This window comes from Dreissena polymorpha, chromosome 1 (assembly GCF_020536995.1).
Source record: "Dreissena polymorpha isolate Duluth1 chromosome 1, UMN_Dpol_1.0, whole genome shotgun sequence".
NCBI classification, from domain to species: Eukaryota; Metazoa; Mollusca; class Bivalvia; order Myida; family Dreissenidae; genus Dreissena; species Dreissena polymorpha.
The window spans coordinates 1926715-1953472 of NC_068355.1; the positions used below are offsets into that span (position 1 = coordinate 1926715).

At 33.3% G+C, this 26758-nt stretch overlaps 1 protein-coding gene across 15 annotated transcripts in view; it reads left to right on the forward strand.

The window, feature by feature from the left end:
• The first annotated feature begins 266 nt into the window (after positions 1–266).
• Positions 267–26758, forward strand: part of LOC127868294 (integumentary mucin C.1-like) — a 56601-nt gene continuing 30109 nt past the window's right edge. For 7 of the 15 annotated variants that reach the window (XM_052409954.1, XM_052410036.1, XM_052410046.1 and 4 more), the window contains exons 1-2: positions 267–350; positions 8377–8450. In XM_052409954.1, coding sequence (XP_052265914.1) covers positions 8378–8450 — 73 coding nt within the window. In that variant the 5' untranslated portion in view covers positions 267–350; position 8377. Of the gene's footprint in view, positions 351–8376; positions 8451–24319; positions 24339–26758 lie in introns of those variants that run through there. The other 8 variants (XM_052409944.1, XM_052409932.1, XM_052409940.1 and 5 more) reach the window with 2 other exon arrangements.

A 26758-nucleotide genomic window follows, 5' to 3' on the forward strand; every position in this document is an offset into this window, starting at 1 on the left:
AATTCATACTATATTTTATTAAACTCGTCCAGGAAATTCATTAATAAGCTCGCTTACTAACAAAATTCCTGAACTCGTTTAATAAAATATGGTATGATATGACAACTTGTGCCAGGCCCTATATATATATATATATAAAAGTTTTTGATGCATTTATATATATATCCAATGTATATCACCATGTTAGTTTGGACTTCACAAGTAACATGTTCTGCCTACTTAACAGTGGCCTAAGACATAGCACATTTACTTGAGATTAGATAACTTTAACTAGACCATCATTAACTTTATCAATTATAGTATAAATCATATTAGCATGGACATATGCATACAGCATTTTGAAGGACCAGGTAAGAATTTCTATACTTGTATAACTTTTGTTAAAGGTATTTTCTAAAACAAATGTCAATATGATGGGTATCTTGATCTATTGTCAATGACTAGAACCATTTAATGCCACAAAACAATATTTAAAATAATCACTTATTATTTTCATAAATTACAATAATTTTGTATTTCCATGCTTAACCTGCATGGTGTTTATGTAACCTATCATTGCACAAAATGTCAGCCTATTACACTTCCATCAAAACTTAAGTTATTGAGCAGGAACCATTTTCTATTTTTAGTAACAGTGACTTTAACCAGACTATTAGTCCCTAATGAAATCCCAAGTTAGGTCTGCATGTAAGTTTGCAATTCATTCATAGATTATTGGGAGTTTTCTTTATTATGTGACATTGTCCTTGACCTAACTGGCCAAAAAATACAATCCAAAGCTTAGTTTGCATGTTAGCTACATACAGGCATTTTGCCTAGGTTCACAGTGAAGCTTAATATGCCCTGTGAAATTGTAAAAAAAAGTTCTCAGTAAATCATCATAAATTTGGTATGTTTCTGGAGCTTAATGTCTTACCTGTCTCATACAAAAGGTTACAGTATACTAAATAATCGTTTCATGCAGGGCTGTACTCTCTTAAAAATTATCAAATTGACAGGAAGACATGTTTTATACTTCAAACTATTGTTCGGGTTTTATCTTTCTGAGATAAGGGTAGGGCATGAATAGGTGTTCACTACTATATCCCTGAAATATGATAAACTTGAAGACTATAGTAAAGCATTGCACTGACAAAGGTTACATTCCACTAAGAAACGGCCGGAAAAAAAGTTGCAAAAACAGTCGATTTTGATTCGTGTCAAGTTCTTTCTTGGTTTGAACATGACATTTTTTTTATTGCATATGATTCCGCTTAGAATGGCCTTTAAAGCTTGTTTCATTATTGAACATAATGATATATCTTTTGGAGACTGTTGCACTGTGTACCACAAATAAATACATAATTTCCAGTAAACTGTTACATCACAGACTTATGGTACGAAGTCCACAGGGTACGAACTAGATAATTTCATTTTTGTATAGCTAAGTAAATGATATAGACACCTTTTAAATTATTCTAATCACATCAGTTTAAGAATTACTTAACTACCAACTTATCGCGCGGATTGTTTATCTAAATTTAAATTCCAAAGAGCACAAGCAAAACTTCCAAACATAATGATAAATATGTAATACCACGAAAATATATATGACTCATGATTGCAATAGAAATTTGCGAGTTACAACATGTTTCATCCTATACTTTACATAATATTCTTAAAGTGTTTACCTGTTTGTTTGTCACTTTTTCCCCAGTAGAACAGCGTATAGTAAACTCTGCAGACCACAACATCTCTGTTGACAAGAACGAATCACTGAACACGTTTATAAAATAACGCCGTAACGTCACTTCCGGTGTAGACCGGCATTTCCTGTCATCTATTTTCGCGACTTGTCAAAATGTCGATCCGTGACATAAGTAAAATTAACAGTAGTTGAGACCACGACTACACTTCGGGAGTTTATATAAACGCAGAGAAACAATGTCTAGAGAAGAACGTATCCAGTGATCATAGTTTGAAGGCTAATTCAGTAATTGAAGTTTGTGTTTTGTTGGAGAAGTTACGGTTTTGAAAGACTGTGTTTAAGAGAAAGATTGATATTATTGTAATTGTTGGTCGTATTTATGTGACTGGAGTTAATGATAAAAGTCAACTATTGGACGGAAGTGCTGATAATTACAAAGAAAACTATTAGTAAAAATACTGTCGCGGTCGCCGGAGTGTCGAATTCGGACGCTGATTGACAATTCAGATGGAAATGTAGGTTTTTCACTGATTTATGCGATTTTTAATGTATATCCCATTTTTCAATTAATAAATTAAATGTAGCATAAATGGTCAGTTTCGTATCCATTAGGAATAATAAATGTATTTGGTATTAAATTTGGATGAAGAATGTTGTTTTCCCTTATTTATTAATCCAGTTTGAAAGTGTTCATCATATAAAATACTAGCACGAATGTCTGAATTAATAAAAGCAATGACACTTACACACAATGGATTATATCACACTTACTATTAAACACGTCAGTTGGTACTCCTATACAAGTGCTTGTTTATTTGACCTCGGTTTAGACTACAATTGTTTTGTTAAATATTAAACATGAAGAAAATGTCAATTATAGTAAACTGTAGATGTCATTTCTTTCCAGAAAAAAGGCAAGGCGAGGAGGGAATTATCGGGGGCAGTAACTGTGTAAAACCGTCGAAAAGGCATGTCAGTAGCTCAGGATACTTGATGGCATAAACTGGGTTTCGGCAGTCTAAAATGTAAGTTAATTGTAACAAACACTTCATTTGAAGCAATAGATTGTCACTGAAGCAAACCTTTACATTTGATTTTATTAAAACAATTAAGGAATGTATGTCTGTCTGACTGTCTGTCTGACCGTCTGTCTGTCAGTTTATTTTTAACTTTTAAACTTGTTAAGATATCAACTCCAAACTTCATGCATAAATAGTGCACACACATTACTACATATGTACAATAGCTGCATTTTATATGGATTTAATTCCCCTGTTCAGTTGTCCTTGTTTTACTGTCCAAGTTAGTTGTCAGGGGTGATATTTAGTTGTCCTTCAGCAATGGTTCTAGTTTTATTATAAAGTCAAATAATTTATTTCAGCACACACATTCTTGATGTCCAAGCAAAAGTATGGAGGGCAGATAGTGAAGTAGGTCATGTCTCATCGTATCTGTGAAACATATCTGTGAAACGTGCCAGTGGCGGCAAAGAAACCAGACCGGCCAGGTTGCACGTGCACATGACTGTGTCCACAAGTTTACTGGAGTGTCAGTGGTGAGAAGGGACTCAAGGAGCTTATTGAAGAGGGCAAGCCTGTTGAGATTTTAGAGGGTGATGGATATAATAATATAGAAATTCGCGTGAAAAGGATCATAAACCTTACTATACAGAAACGTTTTGATAAAAATCATGTCAAGAACATTTTCATAATAAAGAACTCAGACTGTCAGCCCAGGCGGAGTTCTGCAAAAATCAACCATGAAAATCATGTTTATATTGTGTATATAATAATAAGTTTAATGTTATTAATCACTATTCATTAATGAAGCTATTTTCCTTTTAACTGGTATGATTGAATGATTAAATATGCCATATGACTTAATTTTGAATTGCTTTATTTCCCCTATTACATGTTAAAGTCATACTCATTTTTATCTATTTTTGAACATTTGAACTCCTCAATATGCTCACATGTAAAAAGTCGCAAATTTTGTATGGTGTTTCTGGCAAATGTGGGTACCTTTGATTGTGAGGCAGGAACTTTTCATTTTTACTGGTGACCCTTTTAAGTAGTTCAGGCTAATATATAGTTTTAATTATTTTTTCCGAATTTTTTTCGATAAACCAAGTCAAGAATATTTCATGAACCCTTTTTGAATTCTAAGGATTCATGAAAAGTTCTTCATTAGTTCTTAAAAAAGGCAAAAATATTCAAATTAAAGTAATTAAGAACTGATACGTTTTGTATTGTGTTGGTTGATAAACTAAAATAGATAATTTTTTTAACTCAAAAAGTAGATCCATTTCAAATTTGGATATGTTGCTTCATGTGACAAAATAAATGACAAATTTAGTTTTCAGAAATATTGCTTATGTTGTTTCTAATTGGCGGCTAAGTTCATGAAAATTTATCTAATCATGAAATTTCAGGAATATGTTTTTCAGGAATTTTTCAAGAACTTCTCATGAAACAAAAATGACCTTTAGACATTCATGAAAATTCATCAAAAGTTCGTAAAAATTCATCCTGTCGTGAAATTTCATGAATCTTTTTATTCAAGTAATTTTAAAGAACTTTTCATGAAATCAGATTGTTCATAAAGTTCATCATATGGTTCATAAACATGTCCTTAAAAGTTCATGAACAGTCCATGAAACTAGTTGACGAACTTTCATGCATTATACTGTCTAAATTTTGTCTTTATACATTCATGAAAATTCATTGAAAGTTCATGAACATATATCAAATAATGAAATTTCAGGAATTTTTTTTTTCAGGAATTTTTCAAGAACTTTTCATGAAACAAAAAATGACCTTTAGACATTCATGAAATTTCATCAAAAGTTCATAAAAATTCATCCTTTCATGAAATTTTATGAATCTTTTTATTCAAGTATTTTTCAAGAACTTTTCATGAAATCAGATTGTTCATAAAGTTCATCATATGGTTCATAATCATGTCCTTAAAATTTCATGAACAGTCCATGAAAGTAGTTCATGAACTTTCATGAATATTTGTTCTTGAACTGCCTTTATAAACCGATCATGAACTATTCATGAATCTTCATGAACATTCATGAATGTTCATAAAGTGATGAACATTGTTACGCCTGGGAGGGAAGTTTTCCCTATATGGCTGTAGTAAAACCTTATTAACACTCTTGTTGTACTGAGGATGTTGGCGCACAATTAATGATGATGATGAACAATTATTGCATTACTCCAATTAATTATTGCCATTACTTCAAATTGTTATCTTTATTTTGCAGAAATTCAACATAGTGGTAAAACCAGTAAAACAACAAAACTGTTACATATGAATCTTATTTGACTTTCCATTCACTTTTTCTACTCTCCATAAAACTCATATCTGTGCTTGAATTGTTGCTGCTACAAGTGTTGATTGATGCCTTCTTGGATAGCCATGTAATGATTGTGTAACAGGCTTACAGTTCCCTGGAAATTGGCCTTATAGACCAGTTTCACAATACTACCGCTGTTGCTATTTTTAGATATTATGTGGCGCGTCGAATTTCAGAACGAGGCTGAATGTGTACAGATCTTTGGCGAAGATTCAATATCGATGATTATATCAGTTGATTTTTATTTATTACATTCCCGATTTTCATGAGCACTGACACTGGTTACAATTACGGCAAACATATGCATACATGCATGTGTTGTTTAGTCAATAAATTGACGAGGGGTGATAAAATAAGCATTCTTACACCTAAGTCATATTTCAATGCCAAAGTATGAAATACAACTAGTGTATATGTGTATATACACTTTATTTAATCTTTTATTAAAATTCCAGATACCCATGATCATCAGAGCAAATGTTGTCTGAAGAATAAAAATTAATAATTGCACAAAACAAAGATATGCATAAGTCGTATACTACAAAACGTTATTATATAACTTAAATTCTCAAATTTAAGGTATGTTTGTTGGTCTGTAATATTTTTCATGAACGATCGAACGTGTAAAATGTTTTTTGAATCAATTATAAGAAAAAGCAATAGTAAATGCAAAGCACATCACACTATTTAAATGTAATGTCATTTTTCTTTTAACTTGAATTAATGTTCTTTTATATTGAAAGACAATATTGAAGAATTATTTATACAGGTGAAAACAACGAATGTGGAGCAAACTGAACTGTCTATGCATGCACCTTGATTTCGCTTTAAACGTGATAATGTGTGATAAATATTTGTCACTTTATGTCATAAATCTCTTTTGTCTGTATTTTTCGGAAACATTATTTAACCCCGTGTTTTCAACAAAAATGCATGTTTTTATTTTGTTCTTCCAATCACTAAAAAACACTCTTCATAAGACTATGTAATAACGGAGTTTTATTTTAGCGGTACCCGCTAAATAGGTTTCGTGTTCAGAATAAAATTGTATAAATATTTCAAATGTAAAGGTATTAAGCACTTAATTATTTATCTGAACATTCTTTCGCAAGGACAATCGTTCCTAAGCTAATTTTGACAAGGCGGACATTCGTTCATACGTTATTTTGACATCCCGGAAAATCGTTCCAACATTATTTTGACAGGTCGGATATTCGCTCCTACATAGTTTTCACGCCCTGATTTCTGCAATGTTTCGCAAAGTACAGATCTCAGTTTAAGTCGATATATTCCAATATTTTTGACGTTATAATTCTCATGATCACGATAAAGTCTTACAACAGTATAAAGTATGACACAAAATATGAGGGAAAAAAAACTATTTTAATAACGACACATTAAAATACCAAATAAAATGCTCAGAGTGTCATATTATTTTGATTACATGTGATAATAATGATCAGGATAGCAATTATTCAGGAACGAATCTCTGGCTGTCAAACTTACGACGGAACGAATGTCCGGGCTGTCAAAATTATGTAGGAACCATTATCCGCATTGTCAAAATAACGAAGGCACGAATGTTCAGGTTGTCAAATAACATAGGATCAAATGTCCGCCTATGTGAAAAATAGGCTAGGACGAATGTACTGTATTATTATGATTAAACTGGCTAATATCTTTACAGTATTTAGTTAGAGTACTTGGCGTTACATTTGTTTTAGAAATGATTTCATAATACTACTTCCACGATAAGACGTTGGGGTATCATAAATGATGTTCATCTGCCACGGATGGTTTATGACACCATGCTGGTATTTAGTATTTGTCGGCACAGTTTCTGATCATCATGAGATAATGGGTTTGTGCTGAACACAGGGGCTATTAAACCACAGATGAATCAATGAACAAGATAGATCTTTATTCAAACAGCGCGATAAACAAGCTCTAACAAAGCGTGTCAATTGTGTGCAAAAAATCAAGGAAAAAAAAGTACTTTAATGAAGAAAATTTATTTAATGTATTGACACTTATAATGTGAAGTACATATTTATTACTTATCCTGAGAACATCATAGTGTTTTCTAAATCGTTACATCGAGGAATGTTCAAAAGAGTAAAAGACTGAAATCAGATGCGGCGTTGCGCGGGACTATTGGAAATGGCTACATGTTCAGCCTCGTTCTGGAGTTCTACAAGTCACGTGACTTTGCGCTCTAATCAATTTTGGCCTATTTAACTGTGCTCTCACATCAAAGACCTTTGTCTTAATGTCAGATGGACACTATTGATAACATAGACTGCTTATACAGTTTGCAGCCATTCAGTAATTTTAAGTGATTATCAAAGATTTGTGATTTTTACGGGTTTCATTGTTGTTTCAATAGGAATTATCATCGCTAGCTGAGTCTGAAAATTGTTCTGGTAGTTTAAAAAAAAATGTGTTCAATATGTGAACGATTAGGTATGAAACAACAATTAATAAATAAAAAAAATTTAAAAGCACAAAAACTGTTTGGTTAAATAGCTAAGTTGTTTTAGTAGTTGTTTTTGCAAAATTAATGTATTTATGCTATAGATTGTTTGTGCATTTGAATTCAAAATAGTTTAACAGTTATTTGGATATGATAAATTTTTATATTTTGTGTGTGTGCTTACTTCTCTATTTTAACTATGAGAAAGGGTAAGTGTCAAATGTTTGGTACCTAAAAAGAAGATCCATGTTGAATTTCTGTAGATATTCTCATACTCATTTTGTTACAACTGAATATGATAACAAATCAACATATTGTATTTAATTATGCAAACACTAGTTCATGAACACTCAATCTATTTAAAAAGAACAGTTGTTTTTGGTATCTAAAGCTATTCTTGCAAAAACAAGTTGCAACTAGTCATCTCGTATAACATCTTAAGATGCTGAGATGCTTATCTCATGATCTCAAAAGCTTGACTACATGCAATTTGTGAAAAAATGTACTTCCATTTCCTTTTGATGATTATGCTTATTATTAAATTTCTGTCCGCATATCTCTTTTATTCAAAATAAACCTTTGTTGCAATGAGAAACAAATGTCTATTTAAAAAACATAAAAAACCTACTTATAACACTTATATTTAAATATCTGTCAAATCAACAAACCCTTTCTTTTCACAAAACAATGTTATTAACCCTTGCTTAATGTTACTTCTACTCAGGTGAGCGACCTGTTAGGGCCACCATGGCCCTGTTGTTTGTTGTTCTTTTTTCTCCAAATTTAACCTTGATTAATTGTATATTGCCAATTATTGTACATTCTGATGGAACTTGAATGTTCACATTTCAGAATGGAGTGTACACAGTGTGGTAAACCAGTTGGTGATGAAGTCAAATTTTGCAGAGAGTGTGGCACAAAAGTCAGTAAGTGTAAGGCCGTAAAAATATTGATTTACCCACAAAAAACAATCATTAAATGTGGACTAGCTTTTACATATAACAAGAGCTGTCAGAGGACAGCGCGCTCGACTAATCGAGTGCTTGACAGTATAACGTAAGCCATCATGGTGAAATAGTTCATATTCAATAATTTATTAGACGATCTTTCAAAAATAAAAAAAGGAAAAAAAAATTATTAATTTTTTTTTGGGGGGGGGGGGTGGGGGGTAGGGGGGGGAGGGGGTGAGAGGGGGGTATAATGTGGGGTGTGGTCGTTTATAAGATGATCTTTCAAAAATAAAAGGAAAACAAAAATTGGGGGGGGGGGGAGGTGGGGGGGGGGGGCAGGGATTCTGGGTTGGGGCGTGGAGTTTTGTTTGGGTGGAATCCATTGTGGTATTCAGGTAAGTGTGGTTTTGTCAAAGTATTGATAAAATCTGATCATAAATAAAGAAGTTATGGCAATTTAAGCAAAATGTTCAATTATCTAAGTATAAAAGGGGCCATAATTCTGTCAAAATGCTTGATACAGTTGTCTGCTCTTAATATAGGTTGGGGTCATGTTGGTAAACAAGTATGCAAATATGAAAGCAATATGTCAAGGGACACAGGAAATATTTGGGGTAGTACGCAAACTTTAACATAGATTTATCAATAATATGTATATTCTAAGTATAAAAGGGGCAATAATTCTGTCAAAATGCTTGATACAGTTGTCTGCTCTTGTTTGTACGTTGGGGTCATGATGGTAAACAAGTATGCAAAATATGAAAGCAATATGTCAAGGGACACAGGAAATATTTGGGGTAGTATGCAAACTTTAACATAGATTTATCAATACTATGCATATTCTAAGTATAAAAGGGGCCATAATTCTGTCAAATTTGCTTGATACAGTTGTCTGCTCTTGTTTATTGGTTGGGGTCATGATGGTAAACAAGTATGCAAAATATGAAAGCAATATGTCAAGGGACAATGAAAATAATTGGGGTAGTACGAAAACTTTAACATTTGCACGCTAACGCTAACGGAAACGCCGACGCCGGTGTGAGTAGGATAGCTCCACTATATATATATTTCATATATAATAGTCGAGCTAAAAATCATCCGCCCATTATACTTAATATTTGTTAAACATGCTTATAATTAAGTTGTATATGACATCATTATTGGAATGTACCATGTTATTTCAGTATGAGTTTATAAGCTGTTTAAGTGTTGTATTCACAAAGTTTAAGTAAATTAGACTGTTGCATATATATTTGTATCATTTAAATTGATGAAACCACAAAACTGCATGTTTTTCATGTTTAAAAAAAATCCATAAAAAAGAAACTAAGTCCATAAATGCATGACCACAGTTTAAAAATACAGCAAAACTAATCAAATAAACCAAATTGGGCCTTTTATAATATGGAATGAGTGATATATATTGACGTTTAATTGAACAAATGTTTATGGGGGCTATCATTCCTTAAGTTGCAGCTTATAGCTGCAATTTGACTCGTTTGGATACAGGTCTATATCTTTGCTGAAATTTTGCATATTTATGAACTAGAACGTGATCTACATGTTGGTATATGTGTAGTGTATTTAAAAATCTAATTTTCAAGTATTTTGGGGTTAAATATATTTTTCTGGGAAAACACCATGCGCAAACAAAAACAATGTGGAAAACAATGTGATGTCAAATCATGAACAGCGCCAGCATCCATCTTGTTACGCAGAACAAAGAAACCCAGTTACGTGTTTATTTAACCCTTTCCCACTAAGAAGCAAAGTGAAAATGGCTATGTGCAAACAGCATTAAATCAGAACAGCCTGTGAATAACTCGCAGTCTGTTCATGTTTAATGCTGTTTGCTGCTCATCAGTATCTAAGGGTTTGGAATGAGACCTTCTAAATTTGAATCTATTAAGAAAGGTCTTTAATCAAATTTCACGTTCTAAGGGACTACAAATGCGTCAAAATACGTATCTAAGTGGTAAAGGGTTAATAAACGAAGACAAATTTAGTGTGTTTAAAGAAAGGATGTGAACAAATTCTGAAAATGATTTTATAATATTCATTCTTCATTACTCCAATATATTTGAAAATTCGATTTATGAGCAAAAGATTAAAATGTCCAAACTTTATACGAACGTTTGTAGCACTGTTCCTATTTGGCATAGACACCACTATGACCTTGAATGCCATTTTGTTTTAAAGGGTAGAGTAAGCATTTTGATAATAAAATTCTTCATTTTCACTTTATTCTTTAAATTTTCAAAATATATCAGATATTTCTAGTATAGTCAATAGATAAAACACTGTGTATAAACACCATTCCCAACTGCCCGATAAAACCAACTTGAAGAAAGACAATACCCCTTTGCTGATTCTGTCTGGTTGGCCCATTATAATGTCTCATTCATTAATGGCACCTGTTATCCAAACTATTACTGATACACAAAAGTCATCTGCACTGGACAAAACAAGGTGACCTTTTATTTCTTTGGAAGTTTGCTTAAAAACGAATATTCAAATACAAATTTTGGATTTGAATATTTGGACCAGTTTTTAATATTCAAATATTTGGATATTTGTTCCCATTCCTAATTTAAATATCATAGAACATTTATTTACTAAAAAAGTAAAAAAACTAGTGAAGATAATATTACAATATGTTAAATATAAATAGTAAAAAAAATAAGCGACGATGGCCAGCCTTTATTTGTATCTGACAGGCAAATATTATAGTTATCATATCGGCCCTTGGGGTCAATTTTTTCATACCTGGAGAGAATCGGATCGTACGACTTCAATTGCACAAATATCGTGCATATTCAGTCTAAGTCAACAGATATAAATAAAATTGAGCCACAAATCACCAAAGAAGGGAAAATAATTATATTTTAAACGTAGTACACAATTGGGATATTTAAAATATTGATTGCAAATGAAACCGTGCTGTAGATTTTATTGATTACACTTTTTAAGCTTTAACAGGGGTCATCAAACATCTAAATTCAGTATAAGTGGTATTCTTACCTAATGACATCTCAAATCCAATTTTTAAATTCTCAATTCTCAAAAATTAAGTTACAACAATATGCAGTTCCATTTTTTGTTTTTCCATCTCTTTATCAAAATGAAATTATTTGCGATTGTGTTTTTCCTATAGAAAATTTTAATCATGCACAACAAACACAATCCTAAATAGGTTTTGGATTCGTTTGATGCTTTACTAAAATATTTTTCTATTAAATAAAATACCATGTCCATGGCTTGTCTTTAAATTCCTGAGAGAGTTTAACATAAACAGGTGCGTTTTGTCACAGAAAAGTCGTCAAGCAAGGTAAATCCGTTGGAAGATAAATTTCAGAGGAATAGCAATATAAGATGATAGGTAATATAAACGATAACACACTGCAGAGCTTGGCCAGACATCTAAAAAAGCACACATTTAATAGTTACTCACAAGTATAAAAAAATTTGTGAGAACTATGGTAACCATCATCAAAAGCACAGAAATAATCAGTTTTCAAATTAATTTGATCACTCCACTCATTCAATCCCACGAAACCCGATGGTAGCACATACGGCACCAGGACAATCTGCACCCTGCATTTTTTGCATTCCCAGAAAATCTGCACCTCATAAATGTGTCGACCAGGACAATAGGCACCCAATCATATTGTGAACCCGTACAACAGCACCCAATTTAAGGCTAAGAAACATTAAATGTTTTTACCAATAAAGACATAAATTTGACTTGATTTGACTTTGCTGTGACAGAAGTTCTTTGAAAGGTGGCGTTCGATAAAACCCATCAACACCTTGTTGGACTTAATCCTACTGAACAGTCTGTTGTTTTTGGGAAGAATCATACGTTTAGGAATGCTTAAATTATCTTTGATGTTTGTAAATTGTTTACAGGTGTTATTAAACACATTTGCAGTTATAGTTTATTAATCGACAAGTAATTACTTTGATAACACAGTTTTTTGACTGGATTTATTAATCATCTCTTTTACCAAATTAGCGGATTAGACTTATTAGTCCAACACGGTCATCAGCTGGTAGGCTTTATCAATTGCCTATATTCGGATGCCAATTGTCCTGGTCGACAAATTTACCGGGTGCCGATTGTCCGGTAATGAAAAACAAGAGGGCCCAAAGTCGCTCACATGAGTTAACTAGAAATGGCGCGGCAGAGGCCGACGCCTATCCCCACGCCGAATGTTTGACCTAGGTGTGCCCCAGGGTTGGTAATGGGGCCATGCATAGTTGAGATTGACCGTATTGTCATAAGAGAAGTTCAGTATCAATTTGAAGTGAATCGGTGTAGAAATGAAGAAATTATAGTAAAAGGCAATTTTGGGTGGGTGTGGTCTATGTGGGCGGGGCGCCCCAGGGTTGGTAATGGGGCCATGCATAGTTGAGATTGACTGTATTGTCATAAGAGAAGTTCAATATCAATTTGAAGTGAATCGGTGTAGAAATGAAGAAATTATAGTAAAGGCAATTTTGGGTGGGTGTGGTCTATGTGGGCGGGGCCCCAGGGTTGGTTATGGGGCCATGCATAGTTGAGATTGACCCTAATGTCATAAGAGAAGTTCAGTATCAATTTGAAGTGAATCCGTGTAGAAATGAAAAAATTATAGTAAATGGAATTTTTTGGTGGGTGTGGCCTATGTGGGCGGGCGCCCCAGGGTTGGGATTGGGGCCATGCATAGTTGAGATTGACCCTAATGTCATAACAAAAGTTCAGTATCAATTTGAAGTGAATCCGTGTAGAAATGAAAAAAATATAGTTAATGGAAATTTTTGGTGGGTGTGGCCTATGTGGGCGGGGCGCCCCAGGGTTGGGAATGGGGCCATGCATGGTTGAGATTGACCGTATTGTCATAAGAGAGGTCCAGTATCAATTTGAAGTGAATCGGTGTAGAAATAAAGAAGTAAATGTAAAATAACCTAAAAAAATGAGTGATAATTTCTGACGCGGCCCCACCCCAACCGCTATAACTTTTGACCCAGGGGTCAGATCAAAATTCCAAATAGTGCAGGGTCGCACATATGCTCATAGCTACCATGTGTGTAAGTTTCAAGGTTCTAGTGCTTTTAGTGTAGGAGGAGATAGTGGCCAGGACGGACGGACAGACAGACAGACGGACGGACGGCGGAGATAACCACAATATCCCCACCTTTTTTTCAAAAAGCGTGGGGATAACAAGATATTATTGGGACAAATCTTCTGACCAAGTTTCATGAAGATTGGACTATAAATGTGGCCTCTTGAAAGTGTTAACAAGGTTTTACTATAGCCATATAAGGAAAAATGCCCCGCCAACTGGCAGCCATGTTTTTCAACCAACCAGCATCATTTTTGAACTCGTCCAAGATATTATCGGGATTAATCTTCTGACCAAGTTTCATGAAGATGGGACAGTAAATATGGCCTCTAGAGTGTTAACAAGATTTTACTATAGCCATATAAAGAAAAATGCCCAGCCCCTTAATGGAAGCCATGTTTTTCAAGCAAACATAATTATTTTTTAACTGATCCAAGATATCATTGAGACCAATCTTCTGACTTAATTTCATGAAGATTTGACAATAAATGTGGCCTCTAGAGTGTTAACAATGTTTTACTAAAGCCATATTAAGCCATATAAGGAAAAATGCCCCGCCCTTGGTGGCCATGTTTTTAAAGCAACCAAAAGCATTTTCAATCTCATCCAAGATATCATTGGGACAAATCTTCTGACCAAGTTTCATGACGATCGGAAAATAAACGTGACCTCTAGATTGTTAACAAGGTTTTACTACAGCCATATAGGGAAAAATGCCCCGCCCCCGTGGTGGCCATGTTTTCCAACCAACCGGCATCATTTTTGAACTCATCCAAGATATTATTGGGATGAATCTTTTGACCGAGTTTCATGAAGATCCGACTATAAATGTGGCCTCTAGAGTGTTAACAAGATTTTACAATAGCCATTACATAGCCATTACATAGCCATATAAGGAAAAATGCCCCGCCCTTTGGCAGCCATGTTTTTCAAGCAAAGGTTACCATTTTCAAACTCATCCAAGATAACATTCGGACAAATCTTCTGACCAAGATTCATGAAGATCGGAAAATAAATGCGGCCTCTAGAGTGTTAACAAGGTTTTACTATAGCCATATAAGGAAAAATGCCCCACCCCCTGGCGGCCATGTTTTTCAACCAACCGGCATCTTTTTCGAACTCGTCCAAGATATTATTGGGGTGAATCTTCTGACCAAGTTTCATGAAGATTGGACAATAAATGTGACCTCTAGAGTGTTAACAAGATTATACTATAGCCATATATAGCCATATAAGGAAAAATGCCCTGCCCCTTGGCAGCCATGTTTTTCAAGTAAAGGTTACCATTTTTGAATCCATCCAAGATATCATCGGGACAAATCTTCTGAGCAAGATTCATTTAGATTGGAAAATAAATGTGGCCTCTAGAGTGTTAACAAGGTTTTACTATAGCCATAAAAGGAAAAATGCCCCGCCCCCTGGCGACTATGTTTTTCAACCAACCAGCATCGTTTTTAAACTCGTCCAAGATATTATTGGGGTGAATCTTCTGACCAAGTTCCATGAAGATCAGACAATAAATGTAGCCTCTAGAGTGTTAACAAGATTTTACTATAGCCATATATACATGTAGCCATAGAAGGAAAAATGCCCCGCCCCTTGGCAGCCATGTTTTTCAAGCAAACGTAGCCATTTTCATTCTCATTCAAGATATCATTGAGACCAATCTTCTGACCAAATGTCATGAAGATTGGAAATAAATGTGGCCTCTAGAGAGTTAACAAGGCAAATGTTGACGCCGCACAACGGACGACGGACAATAGGCGATCACAAAAGCTCACCATGAGGTGAGCTAAAAATACAGGGTGCAAAGTGTCCGTGTGCCGCTTGTCCAGATACCATGTCGCAATTCTAATAAGTTTAAGAATAAAGAATATTCTTTAAATTGGTATATTGAAGAATTGCTTGAAATTTGAGTCAAACTTGAAATTTATATATATCATTCTTCAAGTAGAACATTTTGTTAATGACATAATCACCAGTGGATGCCTGTATTATATTCAAACACTGAATGCATTTTTTTTGGTTCCAAGTCTATTCTTTATTCATAAGTCTTAGAATGGATTGGGGAATACAGGCCCTGGATGAAAATGTTTGGGCCGATTGCAATCAGATTATTTACAGAATAAAATACCCCAACTCTGAACAGATTCTGTACAGATATTGATTAAGTCCATTTTGAATAAGCCAGATTCATTGATTTTTTTATGATAGGCACAAAACAAAAGGTGTAAAGATTTCTCAAATTATTGAAATAAGGATGATTATTTTTTAAGGAAGAAACATGTGGACAACATGTAAACTGGGGAGAACTATAAATGAGAATAACATAATGTACAGAAAAAAATCTGTAAATTCGCATTTTACAAATTCTGTACAGAAAAAATATGTGCCGAAAATGTTTTGTACAGAAAAATGCTTGCACAGCTAAAGTAAAATAACTACTGACAAGTCAATACAAACATTTGATTAATGACATCACAAGCTCAATTTAATATATGCAAAGTAAAATATACAGACAGTCAATCAAATCAAATTAACCCGTTCCCCCATAAGAAGCATATGAAAATGGCGTTTGCAAAGGGTTATGGAGGTTTCGGTAAATGACAAGTTCGGTAAATTGATTTATATAGTAAAAGCCGTGGAGGTTTCGGTAAATTGATTTAATAGAGGAGGTATACCTACAACGAGGTGTTAATGACACCTATTATCGGCTTACAATAACATTAGGGGCATTTATTTGCAAACTGTGGATTAATTTTGATGTACATTAATTGAGTTGTTTGGCACTAATTAATTTATCTGTTTAAATGTACGGACTTGATTTTATCAAATTAGAGAGTTTGCAAAGTGTTATTATTAATTATCCAGGCTTGCAACCTATTGATATTCTAATCGATGGAGGTAAATTATATATTAAAAGTTTATCTTTAGGTCATGATCGTTTTGTATTTTATATATGTTTTTAAACAATTAGTTGATAAAAACCTTAATTAAAGCGTATCAGTTAAAAAATATAATAATGTGGCTCTTACAAGAGGTTGCCTCCACGTGGCAAGAGCTGGGCAACATATTCATTATGTTAGCAAACTACCTCATGTTTATATAATGGTTAAGTTTCGGTGGTTTAAAATACTAAGATCAAATATGTTTGTTTCTTATATAAATAAATTTCTTGCTTCTTTTTCCTACAATCAGGTCAGCACATAAGGTATTATTCTTAAAATAATCTAGAACATGCTTTAACACTGGTGGCCGAGTTTTTACATACACGACCAGTAACTTTCAAACTGTGAAATAAATAAACGTTTTCCTTCTTTAATCATGTTTACCAAAAATACTGGTGGTGACATCAAAGGATGTTTATTTGTGGTAAAAATAACATTATTATGTAATTGGGTAATTATAAAATTATAATGGTCATTGTCAAATAAGAAATGATCATCAGCCACATCAATGCCCTGGGACCATCCACAGCGGTCCACCACATGCTCGACGACGACGAGTCTTGAACGATGAATGACTGATATGGTTGAAATGTAACATTAAATTGAATTGTGTCGTACATGTATCTCATTTGTATTAGAAATGTAATTAAATTAAATCAGCATGCGGACAATCTGAATGATAATAATGTGTCGTATTAATATTGTAGTGTGTCAAAAATGTATCTTATTAATATGTGATTACTCCCTCATTATTGTTTTAAATGACATGAAATATTCAAATATATATATTGCATCCATGTTTTACTTGTTGCTAAATAAAACGGATTACAAAGAAATCAGTTATTATTTTTTATTGAACCGATTTGTTTAGGCAAAAAATGATATCAGTTATTTTGGCCGTAAAACCCATTGTTCCAGTACAGTAGCCAGGTGCCTGTGTATTAAGTTGATAAGATAATGATCATCACAGCAGCTTGCTATTACACAGTGTATTCATTCTGCTGGCGTTGTGTTAGATGTCATTTTTATCAGTTTTCAATTATGTGTATCTCTTCGCTTAACTCAACGTTCAATGGCACGCGCACTTAACATAATTATAAAACATAACGCGTATCATTATATCACTTTTTATTAATTACGTACACGTATTAAATTTTATATATTGTTTTTTTTCTTGTGTTTTTCTCAACCAGAAAGAAATAATAAAACATATAAATAAATATAAAATTCAACATGAAATCATTTTTTATTAAATCATATTTTACAAGAAACTTTTTAGAATAGCATTAAACTTAATTGAAGAGCTTACATTGATTCCGCCATAAATCATTACTTCTTATTACTATTATGTTACTATTATGTTATTTAAATAAAAGCACCAATTAAGAAAACAACAGTATTGCGTTATTTAAATCGTAAAATTAACCAAAAATTTCCTAACAGAATTCGTTTTTCAGAGGTAGCTCATTCATTTCCCTTAATTCTTTACCTTAATCTTTAGCATTAATTACTCAACTCAAAATTAATCCACAGTTTGCAAATAAATGCCTCTAATGTTATTGTAAGCCGATAATAGGTGTCATTAACACCTCGTTGGAGGTATACCTCCTCTATAAAATCAATTTACCGAAACCTCCACGGCTTTTACTATATAAATCAATTTACCGAACTTGTTATTTACCGAAACCTCCAGCACCCTTTGCAAACTGCATAAAACCAGAACAGCCCAAGAGTAACTCGCAGTCTGTATAGGTTTTATACTGTTTGCTGCTCCTCAGTCACTAATGATTGGAAATGAAGCCTTTAAAACTTGAATTATATATATATATATATATATATATATATATATATATATATATATATATATATATATATATATATATATATATATATACAGGGATCATATTTTCCCGCAACATCAATCGGTCCGGATATAAATTGGAAAAAAAATTATCCGAAAATTTATGTCCGAAATCATGACATATTACGTTACGTACATTGATTTTGCCATTCATGAAGGTGGTATAAAAAATATACAAGTAAAATTCCCTTAGGCTTTTTTTTAAACGGAACGAGTTTTCTCAACTGGTTTTATCATTTGCTATTTTATTGTTGTTTCGTGTGCGTTTTATCAGACTTTTTCATAAGTCTATACCGAGGTTTTAAATTGTTGTCGACTCGATAATGGCTAACAAACATGCACTGAACCAAACATTTGTCTGTACGTAGATTGGCTACTGACAATAACACACAAAATAATTAAGAAATAATTCGTGTACATTATAGCTTGTTGTCAAATAACCCACGGCTGATAGTTTAGATTCGTAGGGATTTAATCACGAGAGCGAAACGCATCTAATTTTACGGTCGTGAGTTATTCAACAACAAAGTATAAAGTACACGAATTATTTCGATTCTAACACGGTTTTACTAAAGATTTATACAATGTATATTATTTTCTTGTGTACTATTTAATGTGAAGTTCCACCCATAAAAATAACTTTCGGCTGTTCTGCCGATCAGATCCGCGACTTTCATTCATAATTATATTACCGGATTATTACGCTGGTGGAATATGTATCGGCATGTTTTGTTTAGTTACAGCGCGTGCTTTCAGACGCGTCTTTTCGGATGCGTCTTTAATCCGCTGTTCACAAGTTTTTGATTCTTGGTCTGACGTGCAATAAACCGGTCCTGACCGGTTTAGAGACTGCAGCGAATGGTTTTGTCACACCTAATCGAGATAAGAATGTCATTAGGGTGTGTTAGCATGTACAATGTGTAATCGATTTCATGACATGGGAATTTTAGCAAACAGAATCGGACCGATTGTTTGGGATTTTCAATCGGTCTTTCATGACCCCAATCGGTCTAGGACCGACAAAACCGAAAAAAATATGATCCCTGTATATATATATATATATATATATATATATATATATATATATATATATATATATATATATATATATATATATATATATATATATATATATAGTAAGAAAGGTATTAATTATATTCAACCTTCAAATGGACTATAAACGCGTCAAAATACGTATCTACATGTAAGTTCATGGTAAAGGGTTTAATACAATTATTTACTCTAAGACATCCCGTTAACAAATACAATCCCTATGCACAACAAACACTATTGTATTAACGTTATATAACATAAAAAGCACAGTAAATGTATCAAGTTTCAAAACACTAAAATTCAATTCATTTTTTCACATTCACAGAGGTTGGCATTAAGTCAACATCAACACACCACTAGGAAATAAAGAGGAAATGAATAGTTTTTATACATTTTAAAACAAAACACTTGCATAAGCAGGGATAAATTAACTCGAATTTCACAATAATTTCAACTTCCTAAATCAAGTTTACTATGAGACCCTAAATTCGAAGATGTATATTGTTGATATACATATACTTTAAGGATTTAAAGGTAAACTATTATAAGACAGTGACTTTGTTAAAAAGCCTAAAATTAAGCCTACGGTAAGCTATAATATATTGGTCATTTTCATCCCAAAAAGTACCAGTATATAATCTAAGTTATCCATTTTCCTTTCAAAAAAAAAATTACAAGTAAGCAGTGCAGCCCAGATAATTAAAAAACAATCAGCCCTTTAAAGCTTTTCAAGAGTGAAAATGTGGGATGAATTTGTGGCTTTTTTCCATATTTTCAGTGTCAGTTCAGGCTCATTTCAGCCTTAATTTTGTGTACAGGTTAGCCGTATTAAGAATTGAACATTAATTTTGGTTTTCCTGTATATGGCTAATCATTCACGCAATGAACATTTAGAACCTGGAATAAATAGTATTTTTCTTTAATTATTTAACTTCGATGTTGAAATTCTGAATCAACAGTTTTAAGTCCAACATTCTGCCTCATTCTTGTACCAAGAACAAAATATTTGCCTTGCTAAAATGTAGTTCTTAAAATCTGCCTTGTAAAAGTTAAATTGTGTTTGGTGTAATAATGTTTACACATAAAATTCTGCTTCATTGTAATTATAATGCAATAAAAAAGCATTCAAGGCCCATCATTCAGAAATGCTTCAGGTGATTTGTCTGGTTATCCAACCTGGCCAAAATTAAATGCCTAGTTCCATAATGGTATGATTTAAACTTTTAAGAGTTATAGAGCAGACAAAAATAATTTTTATTGTTTTTATTATTCAAGGGCCATAGTATGGGAGTTCTCAGGCTGGTTATTGAACTTAACCAATATTATAATTATGCCTACAAACCATTAACATTAAGTTGCATGATTATCCAATTTAAACTGTTGACTTAAGAGAGAAACAAGGTTAAATCCAACAATGTTGACTTTAATTTAAAGGAAATTATTTTTCAAGCACCTGGCTCAGGTTATCAAACTTGGCCAAGATATTCTGCCCATAAATGATGATCCACATTAAACTGTTTGTGTAACAGAGCAGACAAGGTTAATATTGTCATTTTTTTTATTTCACAAATTATTATTTAAAAAAGCTTCCATCAATAGGCTGGTCAAAAAACTTAATTAATTAGAAAGAAATTATGCCCGCAAAGATTTAAGCAGAACATGTTGTACTGGACGCCGACAACTCACCCACATATATCCATTTTTTTACTAGCATATAAAGCCTATAATTCCAAAATTGATGCAGCTTCAGTTTCTTCTGTAACACATAGTATAAGGATATATATAATATTCAGTGAACTTTATGACAGAGAGACATAATTTTGGGTGACCCCATAATTTTGTCCAACTCCGTTACAGCCAAAAGGTCTTCATTTACAATAATTTACCAAAGAAGGTCTTTTTAGGGCAAAGCCAATGAACATTTTGAGGAGTAACACCAATACTTACATTATTTTCGTATAGCCTTCAGCTTCACATTTATAAATTAGATTATCGTTTTAGCGACTCGCTATTTACCGAACCGGTTTAACTCACTGACGTAATCAATCACATTTCTCATAATCGTTTTAGCGCTCCAAGCGACAACATCACGTAGATTAATTCAATTCTTCTTTTTGACCAGTGTTCAGTCGGTAAGTCATACTTGGTGATTTTTAATTTATATTGAGTGCTCTTTAGGACGCTGTCCAAAGCTTTGGTTTTGGGAATTGAAATGACCAGCACTCATGGGGATGATGTCCTCAGACTATCCGTCTCGTCAGATACAGAATTTTCGGGATTCGACATTGTCGATACGCAGTACGTAGCCCCAAGCAATTGATGTTTGTACAGATAATGTTTGTACTGAAAAACGGCATAAAAGGAAAAAAGATTGTAAAATCCTCTAAAAATTCCAATAAATCCAAGGATGAAAGTAAAAAGCAACCAAAACAGGATTCCCAAAAGTCTTCTTGTTCAAAAAGTAAATAACCCAAACAAACATTGGACTTAAATAATTTGTTTCCTGAAGCCCTTTTGGTACTAAACAAAAGTTTGGTTGAGTTGACTCGAGCAATTTGACAGAAGGCCATTTAATGAGAGGCTGAATATTCACGTCCGAATTGATAGCGATGACATTTTGGACAATGAACATATTTCGGACAATGAACATGGCTGGACGGTGGCAAGGAAAATAAGCAAAGAACTTTTTTCCAATAGTGATTCTGACGAGGAATGGTCGCCTCCCAAAACCAAATCAATGGAAAAGGGTCAACATATTTCTGATTCCCTTGCAAATATGATTACTGTAATTTAGCTTGTAGTACGCCTTAACATTGAGGGTATTGTTTCTAAATATAAAATTCATGGGAACCTTGACAAGGCCTGCCCTCCTCTTGTTAATGCAGAGGTGTGGCATTTTATGGATAGAAAAGGCCATGCCTCTGATAAGGGGCTGCAAGATGTGCAGGCAATGTTGACTGCTGCTATGGTTCCAATTATCAAGTTGGCAGAAACAGTAAAAAAGTCGGATGTAAAAGTTCAATGAAGGAATATATTGCAGATGCCCTACTCTCATGGGTCAAGTTCAATACAATATTTCTGTTAAATGCATATATGGTATTAGGCCACACCTGAAAAAAAATTGCATCATTATGTAATGTTTGTATGCCAATCACTACCAAGTTGTTTGGAGACGATGTGACAAAAGACCTGAAAGCCTGTGACTCAATGTTTAATATTGGATCAGGTAAACCATGGTGGAAGTCCAAGACTCAACGTCCATCTCACAGGCCATACAGAGGCAGTTCCAATTATTGAAGTAACTGTACTTCAATACTTGGAGCATTTAAGGTCTATTAACAAGTCATACTCTGTGTTGAACACTCATAAATCAATGTTAATGCACACTTTACCCTATTTTGGAAACAGAAATTTATGAAGGGGGTTATTCATTCTCATCCTCCAGTACCTAGGTACCAGTTTGTGTGGGATGTAACTCTTGTTTTGAATTGTTTAAAGTCTTTGACTCCATTGTGTAATTTATCATTAAAAATGTTAACATTTAAAGTGTTGGCACCTTTGGCATTAGGAAATGCACCTAGAGCTCAAACTTTGATTTCTATGGATTTGTCTTGTATGAAAAACGAAGGGGATTCACTTATTTGTGTGTTTCCTAATTTATTGAAAACAACCAAGTTAGGTAGACCTTATGTTATGAAGATTGAACATTTTAAGGATGAAAAATTATGCATTTTGCATTCTTTGTTGTTTTATATTATAGTTACGAAACAACTTCGGAAATCTTCAAAATTGTTCATTTCTTATCTGACTCATAAAGCAGTTACATCTAGTACTATTGCTAGATGGCTGAAGAATGTGTTGTACCTTTCAGGTATAAACACTGATTATTTTAAAGCAAATTCATTTCGAAGTGCCTCTACGTCAGCTGCATATGCAAAAGGTTGTTGACTAAAAGACTTCTTAAGTACAGCTGATTAGTTTAAACCTATTTATTTTAGCTCGATTGCATTGAAAGCCTAAGGCTTATATAAATGCTCTCGAGTCCGTTTCCTGGTTCTAGAACCAGTACTTGGTGTCTTTGGGGGAGATCTAAAGAAAGCTCGGACATCAGATAAGAATTTTAAAAAGTTCTATTTGAAGGAGTCTGTTGATTCAAAAAGTTTTGTAAACAGTGTGTTTTCAAAATAATGTTTAATTAAATATTAGGATGGGCTTGTTCTCTGTTTATGAATACTTCATCATTGTTACAGTGATGTCAATAATTGTGGTTGTTAGTCTACATATGTCAAGTTTCTTTTTTAATTTGTTGATATTTACATGTATTCTACAAATTTGATATACAATGAAATTTGGGGAAATAAATGTATTTTTCTTGCATACACTATTGTTCAGTATTCATTTTGATTTGTTTTTTAACTGGGTATGTTTTAATTGTAATTTATGCAGGTGTTTTTTATCTTTAAAGATGCTAATTTATACATGTGAAGCTGAAGGCTTTACGAAAATAATGTCCCCTCATCCAAGCTTTAGTGAGGAACGAAGGGGCATTATTGGAGTATAGCCGGAGGCTAGTGAGTATGTATAAACCCAACCCTTTTTCATAGTGTATGGAGATTGTTTTTTTAATCCCATATGTACTGGATCCCCTCCCATGATGTGGGTATTCACAAAAAACACCTAGCTTTAAACTTATGAGAAATGTGGTTGATTATGTCAGAGGGTTCGCTCAATTGAATGATTTTGAATTTGTTTAAACCGGTTCTGTAAAGAGCGAGTCGCTAGAAGGATATGCTAATTTATAGATGCTCAGCCTCTGGCTATACTCAAATAATGCCCCTTCATCCCTCACTAAAGCTTGGATGCGGGGACATTATTTACCAGCCATGAAGACAAAGAGGTATGGAAACGATGAAATGATGTCAAATGAATTACTGACATTATATATAAATTTTTTGCAAAAATGAACACTTTAAAACACTATAATTGTGTTTAAATCATTAAATAAAATGAACACATGACCCAACTGACACTTAAGTATGGACTGCTTTTGTAAAGAACATCCTTCTTATTGTTTACTATACATATTGTTTTGTTCCCAATATTAAATATTAAATGATATTGTATTTTGTACTTTTCAATATAAAAATTCTTGAAAAAATGAAAATATAATGCCAGATTTTATTTCTTTTTTTACAAAGTAATTTTTAATTATTGAGAAATATTAATCATCTCAGTAAGCCCAACACCCATTAATTGATGTGGGTGTGATGCAGAATTCTACATACAAAAGCTACCTCGAATAAATCCACACAATTCACTTTGACCTTAACGATTTGATTGATCTATATACATACATCAAAGTCGCTTCTAGCCGTCTATAAAAAATTAAACTTTTTTTATTAAATTTGCCGTAGCTTTCGACCTCTTGGTCTTCTTCAGCGGCATTTATTTGTGAAGCATATCATGTTTAGAGGAAGAGACGTTATATTGTTGAACGTCAGATTGCGCGCCAATTTTATTAGTATTTAATGTTCAGTCCATATGGTTTAAATATCCTCAGTTTATGGTTCCAAAGTTGTTCAATGGTTTTCAGGTACTCGTTGGATCCATTTAATTTTTCTAGTCCCATGACCTTGAAGTCCACGACGCTGTGGCTGTTTATGTAAAAGTGCTTGGCAATCGGGTCATTGTGTTGAGTCCGTATCAGGGACATGTTAACTACATATACAAAGGTCTTATAATATATATATATATATATATATATATATATATATATATATATATATATATATATATATATATATATATATATATATACATTATAATATATATGGCTACCAGGGATCATATTTTCCCACAACATCAATCGGTCTGGATATAAATGGGGAAAAAGCATCCCAAAATTTATGTCCGAAATCATGACAAATTACGTTAAAATATATTCCTTTGATTTTTCCATTCATGAAGGTGCTATAATAAATGTACAACTAAAAGTAAAATTTCCTTAGGCTTTTTTTTAAACGGAAGAAGTTTTCTCAACTGATTTTATTATTTGCTATCTCATTGTTGTTTCGTGTGCTGTTTAATCAGACTTTTTTATCGTTGTCAATATTATTAATCCGTGTAAGTCTATACCGATGTTTTAAATCGTTGTCGACTCGATAATAGCTTACAAACATGCACTGAACCAAACAAATGTCTGTGCCTAGGTTGGCTACTGACAATAACAATCCAAATAATTTAATAATTCGTGTACGTTATAATTAGTTGTCAAATAACCCACGGCCGATAGTTTAGTTGCATAGGGATTAAATCACGAGAGTGAAGCATTTGAAACTACGCATGTAATTTTCCGGTCGTGATTTATTCAACAACAAACTATTAAGTACACGAATTATTTCGATTCTAACACGGTTTTACTAAGTAGTTATACAATGTATATTATTTTTCTTGTGAACTAATTAATGTGAAGTTCCGCCCATAAAAATAACTTTCGGCTGTTCTCGGCTGTTCTGTCGATCAGAAAAGAGACTTTCATTCATAATTAGTTTACCGAATTATTGCGCTGGTGGAAAATGTATCGGCATCCGCTGTTCACAAGTTTTTTTCTCCTGGCCGGTTTAGAGACTGCAGCGAATGGTTTATCACACCTAATCGAGATAAGAATGTCATTAGGGTGTGTAAGCATGTACACGGTGTAATTGATTTCATGACATGGGAATTTTAGCAAACAGAATCGGACAGACTGTTTTGGATTTTCAATCGGTCTTTCATGACCCCAATTGGTCTAGGACCGACACAACCAAAAAAAATATGATCCCTGATGGCTACATAATTATCAGGGTCATGATGAATATTTAACAATGTGTTACGCATATTTAACAATGTGTTACGCGACCCAAACCATCCGGAAAAGACATTGTTTAGAGTATACTCTCAGTTTTAATCATGCAAGAGACTGCGGCGATTCGGTTCTGAAAAAAAATATTGTGGAAAAATAATTGCCACTCGCTTGTAATTGATGGAGAGGGTTTAGAAATGCACCTTACGTGCAACATTGGTATGAAAGTTAATGTAAAAACAGCATGGGCTAGGGCTGTTTCTAACAATATTCAAAAGGACACAATTGCCAAGCATAAAATTACCAAACACAAGGATGCAGAGGAGAAAAGTGTGTTTTGCTTTTTTATAAAATTGTCAAAAACTAATTGACAAATAGTTTTGAGGGAAAGAACGAATTGTTACAAAAAGCTTGTAGTGAAAACTAATTAACATGAAATCTTATGTGTTGCCCTGTATGCTGCAAGAGAGGGGCAA